The sequence below is a fragment of the Schistosoma mansoni genome (genome assembly GCF_000237925.1).
Source record: "Schistosoma mansoni, WGS project CABG00000000 data, chromosome 1 unplaced supercontig 0034, strain Puerto Rico, whole genome shotgun sequence".
NCBI lineage: Eukaryota > Metazoa > Platyhelminthes > Trematoda > Strigeidida > Schistosomatidae > Schistosoma > Schistosoma mansoni.
In genome coordinates this window covers 1,389,523-1,408,194 of record NW_017385988.1, presented here as the reverse complement: position 1 = coordinate 1,408,194, position 18,672 = coordinate 1,389,523, and the positions used below count along the sequence as shown (strand labels likewise).

Genomic DNA, 18,672 nt, shown 5'->3' with positions numbered 1-18,672 from the left:
GGTACTAAAAAAAGGATTCAACAAAATGAAAATTCAGAAATATAAAATATCTATGTTAATACATAAATCTTTTAATACTGGAAATTATGGATGATATACTCATAGTAAAGGGGGAGGTATGGAGAGAAATATATATATATATATATATATATATATATTAGAGCAGTTATTGAGTGAAAAATCTACTGTTATCATGTACTAGTAGTATGATTAGTGTAAATGGAAGAACGAATACTGAATTTGTATTGATTATGTAACTGAATTATAATTGATATCAATGTCTATATATTTATCCATCAAATACTGACTACATTACCATTATTATCTCTATCGTTGTCGTCAACATTATTATCATTATCATCATCGCTAGACGTTGAACTGAACTCTTCATGTTTATTGATTGTTATTACTTTTCGAAGTTCAGGCTTAGGTTGAACTGATGGATTATTATCATTTATAATATTTGATTGTTGTTCATCTGATAAAATATTTTCCACTTGAGTTATTTTACTTTCTTCATCATCATCATTAGAGGGAGTTTGTGATAGTTCGGTGTCAGTAACCTTAATTGATAAAATGGAAATATAAAAATATAATGAATTAATAAAAAATTGAGTAAAAAGCAAACAAGATCATAACCGTTATATATATATATATATAATACAAAAGCAAAGAACTATCCATAATAAATACAATAAAATATCATTTGTTAAAAGTGTGATTAAGTGTCGATAGTCTGTATACAGATCAGACTATGGAGAGAAGGAGAGGACAAATCAGCCTCCAACTGAAGAGGAAATTAGGAAAAGACGTTGGAAACCACCAATGTGCATTACCAGGCAATCCCTAACTTGGAATCCGGAAGGGAAGCGGAAAAGAGGAAGGCCAAAGAACACATTACGCCAGGAAATAGAAGCAGATATGAAAAGGATGAATAACAACTGGAAAGAACTGGAAAGGATTGCTCAGGACAGAGTTGGATGGAGAATGCTGGTGAGCGGCCTATGCTCCTCGACGAAGGGTAACAGGCGTAAGTAAGTCTGTATACAGATTTGATATACTCTAGTTTGAACTAATATTCAATTGTATACAGATAAACATTCGAACCAAAGTAGAGTAGAGCAGGATTCAAACGCAACTGAATCTGTAACCACTTAATGAGTGTAATAACACTTAAAAATTGTTGTTTCATAACATTTATCTTGAAATATGCTCAAGTAGATACATCAATCAATTATGAACCATTGCCTATCACGTAAGAATTCTGTTTTCCAATTACCTAAGCTTGGTTTCGGTGGCCAGATACTAATAACCTTTAACTCACCAACTCGTCCTCTCGATTTCGCAAAAAGCACTCTCACATTGGATAGAACTCCCTTGGCAGTGGGTATATACGTATGACCATAGAAGAGCATTTTAAGAGAGAGCGAGCGGTTTCAACACACCTTCGATCTTACCAAGGAATTCGGGGGCTTGTCCTAGTAAGTAGGATTCACCTGAGTGAGATGGAAAACTCTGATTCCAAATCAATGGTGCACATGGGTTCCAGGATGCTGAGAAAACAAATGGAGTAAAAACCCACTCTTGGTTACCGATCACCATGAGACCACATCTTCTAGCTTTGCTTCACTGCCTTGTTGATTAGATCTCTAGGTCAGAACCTCTGGGAGTACAACCCTAAGAAAACTATTTGCGTAGGTTTGGGCACACGAACAGTATCTCAGCCTACATATAAATCTAATGATAACTACTTTATGTGGTGAGGACATATTTTGGTGCCCCTTTGTATCAACCAATGTTTACTTACTTACTTACTTTCGCCTGTTACTCCCAATGGAGCATAGGCCGCCGACCAGCATTCTCCAACCCACTCTGTCCTCGGCCTTCTTTTCTAGTTGTATCCAGTTCTTGTTCATTCTTCTCATGTCTGTCTCTATTTCTCGGCGTAATGTGTTCTTTGGTCTTCCTCTTCTCCTTTGACCTTCAGGATTCCATGTGAGGGCTTGTCTTGTGACGCAATCGGGTGATTTCCTCAAAGTGTGCCCTATCCACTTCCAGCGCCTCCTCCTGATTTCTTCCTCCGCTGGAATCTGGTTTGTTGTCTCCCACAGTAACTTGTTGCTGATAGTGTCTGGCCATCGGATCCGAAGTATCTTGCGTAGACAACTGTTAATAAACACTTGTATCTTCTGGATAATGGCTTTCGTAGTTCTCCACGTCTCCGCCCCATACAATAGAACTGTCTTGACATTTGTATTGAAAATTCTGATGTTGGTGTTGGTTGACAATTGTTTTGAGCTCCAGATGTTTTTCAGTTGTAAGTATGCTGCTCTTGCTTTGCCGATCCTCGCCCTCACATCTGCATCTGATCCACCGTGTTCATCAATGATGCTGCCCAGATATGTAAAGGTTTCCACATCTTCCAAAGCTTCTCCGTCAAGTGTAATTGGATTGGTGCATATTGTGTTGCATCGGAGAGTCTTGCTTTTCCCTTTGTTTATATTGAGACCTACTGCTGTTGAAACTGCTGCTACACTGGTCGTTTTCTCCTGCATTTGTTGTTGCGTTTGTGATAGAAGAGCCAGATCATCCGCGAAGTCTAGATCGTCAAGTTGCATCCTGCCTGTCCACTGTATCCCGTGCTTTCCTCCAGTCGTTGACGTCTTCATGATCCAGTCGATCACCAGGAGAAAGAGAAACGGTGAGAGTAGGCAACCTTGCCTTACACCAGTCTTTACTTCAAACGAGTCGGTGAGTTGTCCTCCGTGGACGATTTGGCAGTTTAGTCCATCATAGGAGTTCCGTATGATATTGACTATTTTCTCAGGCACGCCGTAGTGTCAAAGAAGCCTCCATAATGTTGTCCTGTCCACGCTATCAAATGCCTTCTCGTAGTCGATGAAGTTGATGTAGAGTGATGAATTCCATTCGATTGATTGTTCCACAATGATACGTAGAGTTGCGATTTGATCTGTGCACGATCTATCCTTACGAAATCCAGCTTGTTGATCTCGAAGTTGGGCGTCTACGGAATCCTTCATCCTGTTTAACAATAATCTGTTGAAGACTTTTCCTGGTATTGAGAGGAGAGTGATGCCCCTGTAGTTGTCGCACTTGCAAAGATCACCTTTCTTTGGTACTTTGATCAGAAGTCCTTTTTTCCAGTCTGTTGGTACTTGTTCTTCGTTCCAAATCTTACTGAAGAGGATGTGTAGTATCTTGGCAGTTGCTGCTACATTTGCTTTCAGTGCCTCTGCCGGGATGTTGTCTGGTCCCGCTGCTTTGCCGATCTTGATTTGTCTAATGGCCATGCTGATCTCTTCAATTGTTGGTGGGCCAACATCGATTGGGAGGTCTGTGGGTGCTGCTTCGATGTTGGGTGGGTTCAGTGGAGCTGGTCGATTTAAGAGTTCTTTGAAGTGTTCTACCCACCTGTTTCGTTGTTCTTCAATGTCGGTGATTACTTTGCCTTCCTTGCTTTTCACTGGTCTTTCTGGTTTACGGTAATCTCCAGCAAGTTTCTTGGTTGTATTATACAGTTGTCTCATGTTTCCCTCTCTTGCAGCCTTTTCCGCTGTCATCGCTAAATCTTCCACATATTTACGTTTGTCGGTTCTGATGCTCCTCTTTACTTGCTTGTTTGCCTCTGTGTATTCGGCTTGTGCCTTGGCTTTTTCCGCTCTGGTTCGGCTGATATTGATTGCTGCCTTCTTGTTCCTTCTTTCTTCAATTTTATCCAGTGTACCAACAGTGATCCATTCCCTGTGATGGTGCTTCTTTTGGCCCAGAACCTCCTGACATGTTGAAATGATTGCCTCTTTGATACCTTTCCAGTTGCTCTCCATGGTAGTTCCCTCTCCATTGAGTAGATCATGAAAGGCCTGGAACCTGTTGCTGAGGGCTATGTTGAATTTGTTGAGTTTGTCAGCATCTCGAAGATAGGCCGTATTAAACTTTTGTGATGTTGTCCGCACCGTTGTCCAGTGCTTCTTGAGTTTTAGTTTCATCTTGGCGACCAGCAAATGATGATCGGATGCTATATCAGCTCCTCTTCTGGTTCTCACATCCTCCATCGTCCTCCTGAACTTTTTGTTGATGCAGACATGGTCGATTTGATTCTGTGTAGTGTGATCCGGTGAAATCCAAGTGGCTTTGTGTATGTTTTTGTGTGGAAATGTGGTGCCACCTATGACCAGTTTATTGAAGGCACATAGGTTTGCAAATCTCTCACCATTTTCGTTCCTTTCTCCCAGTCCATGTTGTCCCATGACGTCTTCATATCCAGTGTTGTCCTTTCCAACCTTGGCATTGAGATCTCCCATCAGAATGGTCAGGTCTTTGGTTGGGCACTTCTCGAAGATCGACTGCAGCCTATCGTAGAATTGGTCTTTAGCGTCTTCATCGTAGTCGTTGGTCGGCGCATAGCATTGGATGACGTTCATTGTAATGCCCTCTCTCTTTGTTTTGAAGGAGGCTTTGATGATCCTTGGTCCATGAGATTCCCATCCTATAAGTGCATTTTGTGCTTTTCTGGACAGCATCAATGCAACTCCTTGTGTATGTGGGGCATTTTCTTCTTCATGACCGGAGTATAACAGAAGTTCTCCTGAAGACAGTCGTTGTTGTCCAACCTGCGTCCAATGCGTTTCACTGATTCCAAGCACCTCCAGGTTGTATTTTCTCATTTCTGCAGCAATTTGGAAGACTCTTCCGGTCTCCCACATTGTCCGGACATTCCATGTACCTATAAGAATTGTTGCTCTGGTTGAAAGAAGGTGCATCGGCCTCATGACTTCTCGAATGAACTCGGCTTTCATCATGAGACGTCATAAGTAATCCACTATCCATCCTTGCTTACAATACTTGTGAATTAAGGCTATATCGAGGCAATATGCACAGTATGCACATATGCCAATAAGAGACTGACCAGTTGCAGTCCTAAACACATCGATGGGAAGATTCAAACAAACAATACTAAATGAATTTAATCCTCTTATATTTTTGAGAGAGATTCATTCATTTTAAAAGGCTATTGAGTATTTTTGCATTTGTAGCTAATGTTAGTTCGTGATGAAAACCGTAACCCTGATTCGAACCAGGGACAATGAGAGAATTCTTAAGAATCTATTTCAGTTCTTATTATAAGGGCTTGAAAATACGAATAATCTACACCCAATGGGATGAATTTATGTGTCTTTATTATTTCTTTTACATTTACAACCAGAGTCAACTGTAGAAGATATGAATAAACTTAATGATTGTGTAAAATCTGTTTACCCTTTTTAGTATTACTATTTTCCTTATTAAAAACTACCTCTTTGTAAAAGCTGTATTCTGATTGGCTAGAAATTAACTGGAAATTTGTCATGATTGTTTTAAACTTGTCCTTGTACTATATTATCAGGAGATAATAAACATTATAATAATATGAACAAACATATCAATATTAGGAAGAAGACCAAAATTGTTGTGCCCCGATAACAATAGTGAATGATAACTTTGGGATCCATTTACGGACCAATATTATGCATATCATTTTGATTGTATATTTGCTAAATAATTAAACTACTCATATTCATGTTTCTTTCATTGTGAGCTTTATTTTGACCTTTGGACTATAATTGTACAATTTACCATTCCTGAGTTATACCCAGTCTATTAATTACCGCTCTCCCTGTTCACAGCCACATTTGGCTAACTCTTGTACAAATGTTATTTTCCATTTTATTGGTACGATGTGGTCAGTCTGTTTGGTATATAAACTCAGTATGTTTGAAATACAAGAATTTATACTGCAGAGACCGTTATTAGTGTTCTGGAATTAACTGGCTGGGCTAGGTAGAAGCAGGATCGATAAGCGCTCTAGACTGCTCGTACGGTTTTCGTGTGTCACTGTTCCAATCGATAATTTGTTGCTCTTTGATTGGCGGTCTTATCAAGTCATACCTTAACTAAGCATCCACTCGGCCACAAGATATAACAAAGTAGAAGAATATAAACTTATTAAAATAAGAACCAACAAATTATCTAATAAAAGTGTATGTGAATAATCAATTTAGGTAAGTGAATAGCAAAAAGGAGTGAAGAGAAACACATAGAAAGAAATGAAAAGCTGCTTATTGGGTTTTCACTAGTCAAAGAAGGGACACAGATATTATAAATTGTCTTTTAATATAAAGACTAAAATTGTTAGCTCGAATCCTTATCATTTCCGCTATATGTATGAGAAATTTTGAAGGTATTTTAAACGATTACTTTGAATGCTTTGGTGGTATCTACTACCTGACAACCATTGATTAGCTGTAATGGACTGGAGATGTGTATCCGTTTTGCTCAACCATTTTCAAACCATAAAAAGAGATGCACGTTAGTTTGTTGTTTAGTCGTACATCAGATGAAACTTTTTGAAAAGAAACTGTTGAATAAACAAATACACATAGATGTTACCAAACAAAGTAACTTATCATTTAGTTGAGTAACCATTAGTATTCGAATAGAAAATAGTACGCAGAAGTTAGTTGCATTAAAAATTATTTTCACTACTCTGATAGATCTATCGTGTACTACATTGATAGCTACCTGATCGTTAAATTGTAGCTTCAGGAAGAGACAATTCATACAAATGATACTATGGTACAATTTAGTTATTATGATTTAGTTACCTAACGACTGATACTCTGATTGGCTTGATTGGTTTAACTAAACCTAATCTAAGTACTTACTTGATCCTCCTCAGATGTAGTTTTAACACTAAGAGTAGGTTGAGGCAATTCATGGTTATCAGTGTTATGATTTGATTTCGCTCGATGCTGATGATGACGAGTAGACATTTTGTTCACTAAATAACTATCGACAGACTCGGATGGTGTATCAAGCTCCGGTATTGGTGGATGCTGGAATTCATGTTGAGCACGTCGATGTTTTTCGTATATTCGTTGAGTCATAGAATAACGATCACGCCCTGAAAGAGGATGATTTGATGAATTCCCATTGCAAATACTTGGAGGTCGAGCAAGTCTAGATGCAGATTCAGTCGATGCTTCAGAAATGACAGATCTTGACAAAGCTGATGATCTTGAAGATGGTGGTAAATCATGTATACCAAGAGCACTAAGGCTACTAGATCCAGGTATAAAAGGTGAACCGTCAGTGCAAGCTGATTGGTGGATTTAAAATAGGGAAAGAGAGAGGAACAGAAAACAAATCAATCGAATACAATGACAAGCATTACATAACAATGCACAGAAATAAAGAATCTAAGTGAATTACATTTACAGTCGATGTTTTTAGAATTTACTTTTCTGAGCTCATGAAGACAGCTTCTAGTATAGCTAAGCAAAGGTACAGAATTACAACTGTATACAGCTGGCCTGTCTAGGTTTAAATAAACCAATGGAGTTCAAACAGGTCGGATATGAGGCAGTTACCCACTGAAGACAATAGATAACTGTCGCAAAATATCATGAAGTGGTTTGCATTAGTTCAATCGTCAGTAATAAGGTCGTGGATGCTCACTGTTGAGGAATTCCATACTAGGACTTCACAGCTGTCCAGTGCTTCCTCTTTTTTAGCGGGTGTTTACACTGTATCGGCTCATAATATCATTAACATTCAATAATCTCCACAAATCTGTATGTTGATTCAATTATTTTTCTGCTCACATAGATTTAAACATTTTACTTAACAATCAACTACAAGTTTATCATCATTTATTTGATGCATTTCATGCATCAAACCATCTCTGATTGGAATTTTACTAGGCTTATTAGTCGCATTGTTATTTCTTCTATCCTAGATTACATTCCCATTATTAATCTTTCAATAATTTAAGTATACGCTAAATGTACTATTGTAGTGAACGAGAACACAGGAGTGGACAACAAAATGTATTTGAGTACAAAATTACACGATCTTTTAGTAAAATCTGAGAACTATACAGTAAATACTTCATCTGCAAAATATCCATCAATTGTCTCAAACTTTGTTGTTCCTTCGTTTCTATACCAATCACTTTCTGTTCTCATTCTCTTCGATTTTCTCAATCTCTTGATACCATGAATTCCACTTCCGATTGATGATACATACCACTTATACCTGACGACATTAGTAGCACACACCACATTACCAAAAACTAACAAATCTATTTTACTAACAGTTATTAATTTATTATCTTAGTATTTTCAAAAATACATTTTGCCATTATTTTGGCCGATTTTTCTGATCATCAGTTTAAGCGTATGTATAGCCATAGAATTAGAAGTTAGAATTTATTGAAAAGAATATTTCTGAACACATACAGATATGTCTGCTAGTTTATTGGGAGACTATGAGAGACATAAAGATCTTTTATTGAACGGGGACGGAAGAATTGTTTAGTGCTCTTTAGTTTTTTAAACTATGATGAAAATCAAAGATGGATAGTGGCTAGTAGTGGAATCCAGGACGCGCGTTTCGTCCTATTTGGGACTCATCAGTTGGATGTACTTGCTAGCCACTATCCATCTTTGCTTATAATGCTTGTGAATTAAGGCAATATCGAGGCAATACGCACAGTATGCACATATGCCAATAAGAGACTGACCGGTTACAGTCCTAAACATCAATGGGAAGTATCAAACAAACAATACTCATATGATGAAAATCATTAACAAATTTTATTTCTGACTGATCGTAGAATCAAAGCAATAAATACACCATTGATGATTCATTTGATTTTGTTGTTTCAATATCAAGTGTCAACGTAACCGGAAAAAAAGATAACGTCACTAGATATTGTCTCTCTCTCTATATATATACCAATTTGATTATACTCAAAATAAGATAAGAATTTAACCGTTACTTCTATTTTTACATACTTGATCTATATGGAATGCTTAATTCATAGGCCCATCCACAAGGTATCCAACATGGTTGACGTTCCAACTTTGAAACAAGACGACTTAATTTCTCAACACTTTCTTTCATATTTTTATTAACTAATATATGTGAATATAAATGACGATAAATCACTGACATTGACATTGAATCTTTTATAATGGAATGTAATTCCTCATCCTGAAATAAGACGTATTAAATAATTAGATACAAGTAACAATTTACACTATCATATTTAACAATTGCCAGTAATGGATGTCATTAAATTGATAATTAACAATTATGCACAAAAGTTTATTGACGTAATATTGCGCAATTTTTGGTTCACATGATTGGTATGCTTTGGTTAAACAACCGGAGATTGCTGAGTACTTGATTTAGTTCAATGTAGAACTTTTTATTTAGTCTGCCATCAAAATCTTCTCATGGATCGAACTGAAGATCTACTATTCAGATCTAGTTGAGAGCGGGTTTACCTCTAGATCAGTCATTTGTCATTAACTGGTACATCGTTTCAAATTCACGGAAGTCAAACAACATTGTGCAACTATCAACAATTACTAACAGTATAAATGATCTCATGTTTGAAATACTGAAACTTCATAGCTTATAACTGCTTCTTACTATAACTTTGGGATACATTCAGAACTTAGTCACACAAGTGAATTCAAATGTAGGTGCAAAATGTTCCACGTGCATTTTAGAGTATATATATATATATATATATATATATATATATATATATAAAGATGAATTTATGCATAGTAACTAATTTAGAAACTTAACTGAGTCAACAATGCTTCGTCTATTGGCAACTAAAAGTGAGTAGTTTGGATAAATATTGATTCATAAATAAAAAAGAAATGTACTGATTAAATTTATAAATCAACAAAAACAGTATTAAAGTGATTTTCCAGTTTATGTCATCTTGTCAATTTTCAGAGTGTGAAAAATCTATGCAAAATCAGTTTCGTATATCATAAACATAGTGTTATATCTAGAGCTTGATTCTTACTATGCCACGTACTACTAGACTACTTGAACGATAGAACCCGCAACGTCGCAAGATAGAAGACAGAAGACTAGTAAGTAGGAACTTTATTCCCCAAAACAGTGTCAAAATATGGTACAGAAATCTCATGTATTTATAGTTTTTGACTGAGAGTAAATCATCATTTCAGACAACCAATAGGCACATAGGGGTCATTCCTATCCATCCAATGGGGAAGCTACACGTCGACATTCTAGAACATTCCCCCAGCAGTAATTGGATGGAATGTCTGCGGTTCTTTCTGGGCTTCTTAAGGCTTCCTAGAGTCTACCGACGAGCCGTCCTTACACATAGGCTCATCAGGTGAATAAATTTGAGATGGATTACTTAAACTTCCAGTCAATGGACTATAACTCATGATGGCTCTGAATGATGGTTGCAAAATATTAGTAATTGACTGTAGTTGAGACTGTGGACTACGAAACATCAGCCTAGTAATTTACTTATATTTAATCTGCTGTAACAACTAGAAATCTTGATAATATGATAAGCGTATATTTTAAATGAGTTGTGAGCTAAAATGAAACATATAATCAATGTTGCACAGCTTTCAATCATCAAACTAACAGAGATGTCAGTTTGTGATGAAAATTACTTGAGGTGGTTGAGACATGTATTACGTGTGTTTATCTAACTATTGCTAATATCGATGACTGTTATTCAAGTCGCTGAATGTTATTCAAAGTCATATTAATAACTGCAAACTACTTAGTCCGGGTCGGTGCAATAATCTTGACGAATGAATGGTTGAAAATGCTAAAGTACCAGCTCAGAAGAAGTTTTAGTGATGGAGATAAATTCATTCTCTATTTCATGTAATTGGTTCCTTTCACAAATTTAAACAAAGTAAGAATGACAATTTTTGCTTGATCTCCAGATACTGATGTAATATGGCAAATTAAATAAACGCACATTTGTGATAGGTACTATATTTTCTCGACTGACAGACTGATTAATGAAGATTAGTAACGAATTGTAGAAAATATCTATTTGATTGAGATCATGAGTGGACCAATGTTAGATCATCATTGAAAACCTGGAAACACTAGGCGGCTGTTTCGTCCTAATATGAGACTACTCAGCAGTGTGCATCCACGAATTATGAAACTTGTTGTGTCAACAATACTGAAAGATTATTCCAATTATAAATAAATACACCAATAGATACATAGTTTAATAAATTATCTAACTTACAGAACGCATATTTGATGTGACATTAGCTTGTAAACCTTCTTGTAACATAGTTTTCGCTACTTCAAAAGACGGTGCAGCAACAAATACAACACAAGGATTAAACTCTGGTTGATGTAACAAATGTAGTGACTGACAGTTTATAATTTTAAAAGAAAAACAAAATGTTCATAAAATTAATTGTGATTATTTGCAAAATGTTAATATATAACCCATTTTAATATGTATACATTTAACTGAACCAAAATGGATAGGGAGACTTTTATTCTTATACTAGGTGATTAAAAATTGATTATTTTAATCAATCAATAATCATTCCCCAAAATAGTATAACAGTTAAAAAGAGCAAACAATATAAATACACATTATCAGTAGAGGGTTGTGGAGATTGTTGAGTATTAATTGAGATCATGAACCGATCAATGTTAGATCGCTATTAAAAACCTGGATTGGTTGAGCTTAGATATTAGCATCGTTGGCTTAGTGGTCTAAAGGTTAAGCGACAGGTCAACCACGTCTACTATAATGCATGTGTCATGTAACTGAGTGATATACTGTTCATGTTAGATATTATTCAAATGATTTAGGCTTGCCAGGGACGGTATTAGTTTAAATTAACATCAGGTAGGTGGCTTTACTTAGTGAATTCAGTAATAAGAATGGCTAAACATTTAAAGTCCCCATAATCTCACTTGTGGAATAGGATACATTTATAGATGTAAGAACATTTAATGCATTTTCAGAGGAGTAGTATGCATCAATGAATCGAACAAAGGATGGGAGTGATTTTATTTCACGGACAAATTGTGGCAAATTATTCCAGACTCTGGAATAATAATCCTGTAGTTAAAATTGTGTAATAATTTTAGTGAACGAAATACTGAAAACCAAGAAACAGTAGTTAGTTATTTCATTCTGGCACGAAACTCCATAGGAGTATGGACTTGCGACCTGTGTTGTAATGTGAACTATACAATTTGAAAATCTTTACAATCCCTCTCATACTGCTAAAATCTAAGATAGCAGGTTGTGGGTTTAAAACCAACTATGCCTACTTCAATTTGATCAACCTAGACGAAAAAGTATTACCAGTTCACATGCAAACATTGTGACTCAAAACCGAGTACATAAATACTACAAATGGTGAATGAATTACGTTCAATCAAAAGTATAGTGCAGTCGAATTAAATCAATAAAAGATTTACAGAAGTACTGAATACTAATTGCTATAACGCAAGTGATTATAATTTTATTTTGTAAGGCTACCGTCGTTGATATACGCTGATTCCAAACTCTGAAAAAAAGCTAAACAACCATATTAAAAGTGAAGCGGTTATCTATCAGTGGTATCGGATGATAGTTACACAGTCCCGTGAAAGGAATAAAGTTAGAAATGTAAATTACTGGATGCCAACTCAGTGGTCTGAAGGTTAAGTGCGCGCGTTGAGAGAACTTGGTAGGTCCCTCCTGCTCGTGGAATGAACGTGCATTGCTGAGAAGTCCTGTATTAAAACAAGACAGTTGTTCAGTACATCACGATTTTCAATGGGTTGTCTACAAGCAATCTGCGATGTAACGCTACAAAACTCAACAATATTCATAAATTATTTATTTCCATAAAACGATGAAAGATTAATCAACTCTTCATGAATAACTATCCATCATCTGACGATCGATCATATACAACCACCATCGCCTCCACCACCACTACCTATAAGAAAATTCCGATATAGTAAAATGAAATTTTCTACTAGAAGATAAAACATAAAGGAATATACATAGACTTACTTGGGGCTGACAATCTAATACAGCAGTTCGTCCATTAGCTATAATTTTACGTAATTCAGAAAAACGAATTCCATAGTAATGACCATTAACTTTACCCCATTCAACATAGGCACCAGATTTCACGTCAGACTCCATTTGATCTTTAGATAAAACTTTAAATAAATTAGTCGGTAATGTTGAGTCTGTAGTATCTACATAGACAAATGAATGAAAAACCACACAAAAACAATTAGTAATTATGACGAAGAATAACTTTCGTTGAACTATTTATCTATAAGGCAAACTTAACGGTGGTTCATTACTAAGTGGAAATTAATGGTATACTTATCCAGTAGTCTTTACTAGTGATCATATTGTATACATCACTAATTTAAGCGATTTGAAATCGCATGCACAATACAATGGTGTTAGATTATTGGGTGCAGTTGGCAGAAACATGTGGAATGTCTTCGACTATGAGATTAGATTTGAACTTCATGTGTAGTATTGATGAGGGAAAATTTCTATAAAACATAGTTTCAGGATTTTCTGTTGATTCAGCGATTGTTTGCATAGATTAGTGAATAACATTACAGGATTCGCGTATTTTAAACTAGTGTCTCCATTCAGTCATCATTTCGTAACAAACGTCATGGGTAATTTACTGTCTCAATCTTCAGAGACAGATGATGTCTGTATTAAACGGCTGAGATTAATTAAACAGGACATATAATTTCACTAAGTCACATGACGCGGGATGAGGTTAAAGTAGAAATGGCTTATTATTGTGAGCAAGTGTGTTGTTCATCCACCCACGTATGTAAGGGTGCTTACATGTTTCATATATAAGAGCAAAATCTGACTGAAAAAATTCTATAATCGAAGTTGAGTGAGTAAATGGAATTTATTACTATATATAGATAAGGTGCGCGTGTGTATGTATCATTATTGTATATATATACCTGTCATAGGATATGCAAACCTTTTCGGTTCATATTTTGCAAGAAGTACTTTTAAATTCCGTCGACCAACACCATTTGGCCCAATAAGCAAAAGACAAGGCACTTTAGACTGTGGCCATGGTACAACTTCTTCATAGCTCCAGATATCTGATCGTAAACGTAAACCTTTATATAGTATATAATTAAAAATACAAAGAAAATGATAATAAGTAAATTAGAAATTTACAACTTGTCATTTTGACTTCTTTAATTTGGTCTTTACTGAGTATAGTCATGAGCGTCTAGTTCTAGCACTGTACTATGTATGGTATGTATGCTACAACCTTTGATTTGATTACCCAACAGTTTCCTATAAACAAACTCATGTGTTATGGGAACAAAGATCTTTTGCTTGTATGACTTAAAATTTTTCCTAGTCATAAATACTAAATAGTTAAAATCGATTCCTCTCGATTGAAAATTCTTCCAGTTCCAATTAGAGTAATACAGAGTAGTGAGTGTTCAAGATACTTTGGCTTTTATAGTGTATATAAATGGTACCTAAAATCGCTTCAGAAGATTTTCTGTATGCTGATAATTTTGTAGTGTATTCACTTCCTCTTCATGAGCTCACTTGATCATATCAATAAATTGGTATGCATTGTGTATTCATTTATTTAGTGATTATTTATAAATGGGTTCATTTAGAAAGATTACATTTTTGAGATGAACCAATGATGAATACATACTAACGAGCATTACATAATAATAATAAGTTGAAAGAATCACTACTAGAGATCGACTGAGTCACAGACGACGGTTTGTGCACAACTTTGGAATTTAACCAGCATATTTAATGGACTTTCATGTTTCAATCAGGATAACATCTTACTAGCCTGTTATACATTCAGTTCATGAAATAACCAGTTTTAGTAAATAAATCAGCCTAGAAAAAACCGCGTGACTTATATATGCTTCGTAATGTCATGCATACAATAACTTCTATGTAAAATGCGACTTATTTAAAGAGAAAAACAGTACATTTAAAGTTAGACAACAGTTGACAAATATTTTTAGTGCCAAAAGTTTTCACAAAAAAATTAAACATTAGGAATCTTGAATCAACCACTAAGCTCTTATTCATTCATGATTCCGTAGCTTCTCTCTCTGCCCTACCCTTGAGTTAAGAGGTCAGCATACCCCCAAACGCCCCGGTACGGCTGAGAGTGGAGAGAGTCAGCTCTCCCTCTCCAAATGCTCTCACATGGCCACTGCCACGGAATTCCTACTCATTGCCTTCTCGTGGCGAGTGTTGTTTACGAAATTAAGAGGACAAAAAGCGAATGTCCGGCGCTTTAACCGGGTCGGTGGACACTCCTCGTCCACCTAGGGGAGTTGGAAAACCCTGATTCCAAACCAATGGTGCACATGGGCTCCAGTATCCTGAAGGAACAAATGGCGTGCGAACCAATTGTTGGTCACCGGCTACCATAGGACTGCATCTCTTCACGATGCTCCACTGCCTTGTGGATCAGACCTTTAGGTCGAAGGCTCGGGGTGTGGCCCCCTAAGAAAACCACCTGCTTTGACTTGGGCACCCGGGCAGTATCACAGCCCTCACACAAATAAATGAATTGTGTGGCGCCTATTTGTTTGGTGCCTCCTTGTACCAATGTTTGTGTTTGAATAAATAAAATAATAAATAAAGAAGTCAGTAACTAGTCTTAATCATATTATATTTCAAGTAGACGTTCATTCGTGTTCACCTACCTAAACGTAGGTAGGTGGGTGAACATAAAAATATAACTTGCCTGATGCATCAGCAGCTCTGAAAAACGTTTTGACTTTTTTCCACGGTTTACGACTAGTATTTGCTAAAAATGTTTTTGAAAAACAAAAAAAAAGTTACTGTAAGGGAATGTTAAAACAGAAATTCGATTCAACTCAGCTAACCATATATATATCAATGTACCTTGGGACTAAGAACCATACTATTTAGATGTGAAGACTAAGGTAATGCTAACCGTAGTGGAACGAAGCAAAGTTCGAATCCGTGATCTAGTATTTGAAAGTTAAGTGTTCCAATCAGAAAGTCGCCGCGCTCCATGACAAAATAAATTTAATAACATGAGAAAACTAAATAATAAGGATCATTAAAGAGATCCTCAAGGTTGTCATTATAGCATAATTTCACCACTCATTCTTAATATTATCATAATTAAACTATTTTATTATATCCCCTCAGTCAATCAAGACGGGATACATAAGTGGGTATCTAAATTTAAATAGTAAACGATAAATGAACATAAATTGCGGTAGTACAGGTGGATGGATATCTTAGTGGAATTTCATCATCTAGGATGGATGATGACCAAACTAAATAGCTAAGAAAAATAAATTCCATCAAAATGCATCCTACATCTATCGCTGAAAAAATCATTTACGAACAAACAAAATCTTAGTAAATAATGGACAGATGCATTCATGTCAATAAATGAAGTTTTCATTACAGGAAACACGACTGAAATTACTGACATACCCTGAAGCTTTTCTTGATTGAAGGCTTGACGACGTTCTTCCAGTGTTTGTGAAGGTATTAAACGAGCTTTTGAGTTGGGCTCTTTCAATGAACGTACCTTTGTAAAAAAAATAAACCATAAGACAACGCATCAAACTTTATATCCCGAATACATATCACAGTTCGACTAGTACTTTTATTCTCATTAACACAAACAAGCTAGGGTATAGAATTGTATGAAATTATTGGCAATTATTCTGAATGGTGTTAGAAAGTGTAAACGTTTTCTCGAATAGGTGGTTAGTGGTTATTGAAGTAATCTGCACAAGATGTAAATATTGTAACAAAGATTGATAGAAGTTCAGGACCAAATATTGACAATAAGATAGCCCAAACGCATACTAACGATGAAATTCAGTAGGATTGGTCTATATTTAGATGGAAAGTTAATCTGTTTATAGATGGTTCAAACTGCTTGTTAATACAATCAAAACATACGTTGTCATGTGTTGTTAAGTAAAGAAATGATTACAATCAATCAAAGTTAACTGATATCCAATTTATTAAACATAAAACCAACAAACGTTCAACAGTATCAACCGTGACAAATAGAGTTATAGTGAAGTTTTTAGGATTTTTATATAATCGTTTATCGAAATTCAATAGAGGTAAAAGACATCGGAATTTTTTCATCAAAAGTATGTATATTATCATTAATTTTCAGTTCATTTCCTTATCATGGACACCGATAGTCGATCACAGTTTACAAGGATAAATACTATCTCCATAGGTACATTACTTTTGTTGATATTATTAAACTCGATTTTAAAACATTTTGTTTTCTTCACTTTATTCATATAACTGAGCCAATCAGTAAGCGGACACTTTCCTTCAAGGTTGGGAAAGGTTATGACTAAAACAATACACAGCTTCATTCTATCAGATGTGGTCGATAAGGGTCATGTAGTAGATAAGAACAAATCACTTAGAGTAATCTATCGTATACCTAACACCTTTCCTTATATGTTTCTATCTTATCTCTCACATGTAGCAGAAGCTATAGGGCTTCGAGCTAACGATCAAAGTCTTTGTATTCATCAGAAATTTGTAATATCTTTATCTTTTGCAAACGATTTTGTTGTTATCACTGACCCATAAACTGCCCTGACTAATTTAATAACCTTACGTACACAAATATTACTGTGCATCAGAGTAAAGCCTAACGACGATCCAATTGAAAACAATATTTGCTTGCTTATATTGTTTTGTTCTAATTATTAATATGGCTTATCAATTTTGTAATTTATGAGTCAAGACCCACCTTCCCTATGTCCTAAAAACACATACACATGCAAAACTCGAATCCTAACAAACTATAACGACGATATTTACGTGGATTTCTTTTGATAACTAGTATTGTGACCATTATCATATCATACAACCAGATCCCTTGATAAATTTGAACAACGAGGTTTGCAGAATAAAATGAATCCATCTTCCCATCTCACAGTTTCTCATCAGCTGAATACAGTCTGGAACTACGATTAATAGTTTGACTATCGACGAATGTTTGACATACTTTAGTTTGTGAAGTTTAGATAAATGTTCGAAACGTAACCAAAATCATAATAATCATAAGAATAGGGATACAAAGTGTAGGAATAAACATAGTTAAGAATATATTTGTAAAATCTCAGCGAATGAATTTGAAGTAAATCCAACGTTTCGCCTGGCAATCTGGTTCAAGCTTTTCTAAGGAAATATAATCTGTTTCCTTCAAATTCATTCGCTGAGATTTTACAAATATATTCTTCCTATTTAATGTCTTACATCAACTCGGCGCCCCAAATACTGTGAAACTATTCGCTCTTGTTTAGACGAAAGTTTTTATATAGTTAAGATCGATGTGTACTTAGATGTTAGAAAGTGGTAATTCAGAAGTTATGTCAAGATAATGAAATCAAGAAATGATTAGGTAATCGCTTAACATGATAAAATAAACAGATATATGAACATCAATGAGATAATTAGACATTAATACCGTTGGATGCCGGCCAGCTCAATGGTCTAGCGTCAACATACGAAACCGAAGGTCCTGGGTTCGGGACTTCGGATGCGTACTACTGAGGAGTCTTATACTAGGACAAAACGGCAGTCCAGTGCTTCTAAGTTTTCAATACTATTTTAACATTAATCGATTCGTGATCTCAATCAAAAAACTAACAATCTCCACAACCCATACTGACTTTTTCTTTTTAACAAAAATTTTTTACCACCATACATACTATTGCTATTTATACATAGTTTGCGCGCATCATTCAAAAAAGCTG

At 35.6% G+C, this 18,672-nt stretch overlaps 1 protein-coding gene across 1 annotated transcript in view; it reads right to left on the bottom strand.

Moving 5' to 3' along the window:
- Window positions 1-296: 296 nt before the first annotated feature.
- Window positions 297-18,672, bottom strand: part of Smp_211150 (ATP-dependent RNA helicase, putative) — a gene marked incomplete at its 3' end in the record, with an annotated part of 57,599 nt that continues 39,223 nt past the window's right edge. The window contains exons 9-16 of the mRNA XM_018791884.1: window positions 16,364-16,460; window positions 15,687-15,698; window positions 13,846-14,010; window positions 12,905-13,095; window positions 11,120-11,248; window positions 8,856-9,054; window positions 6,723-7,156; window positions 297-563 (exon numbers count right to left, since the gene is read on the bottom strand). Of these exons, the coding sequence (XP_018644990.1) occupies window positions 297-563; window positions 6,723-7,156; window positions 8,856-9,054; window positions 11,120-11,248; window positions 12,905-13,095; window positions 13,846-14,010; window positions 15,687-15,698; window positions 16,364-16,460 (1,494 nt within the window). The remainder of the gene's footprint in view (window positions 564-6,722; window positions 7,157-8,855; window positions 9,055-11,119; window positions 11,249-12,904; window positions 13,096-13,845; window positions 14,011-15,686; window positions 15,699-16,363; window positions 16,461-18,672) is intronic.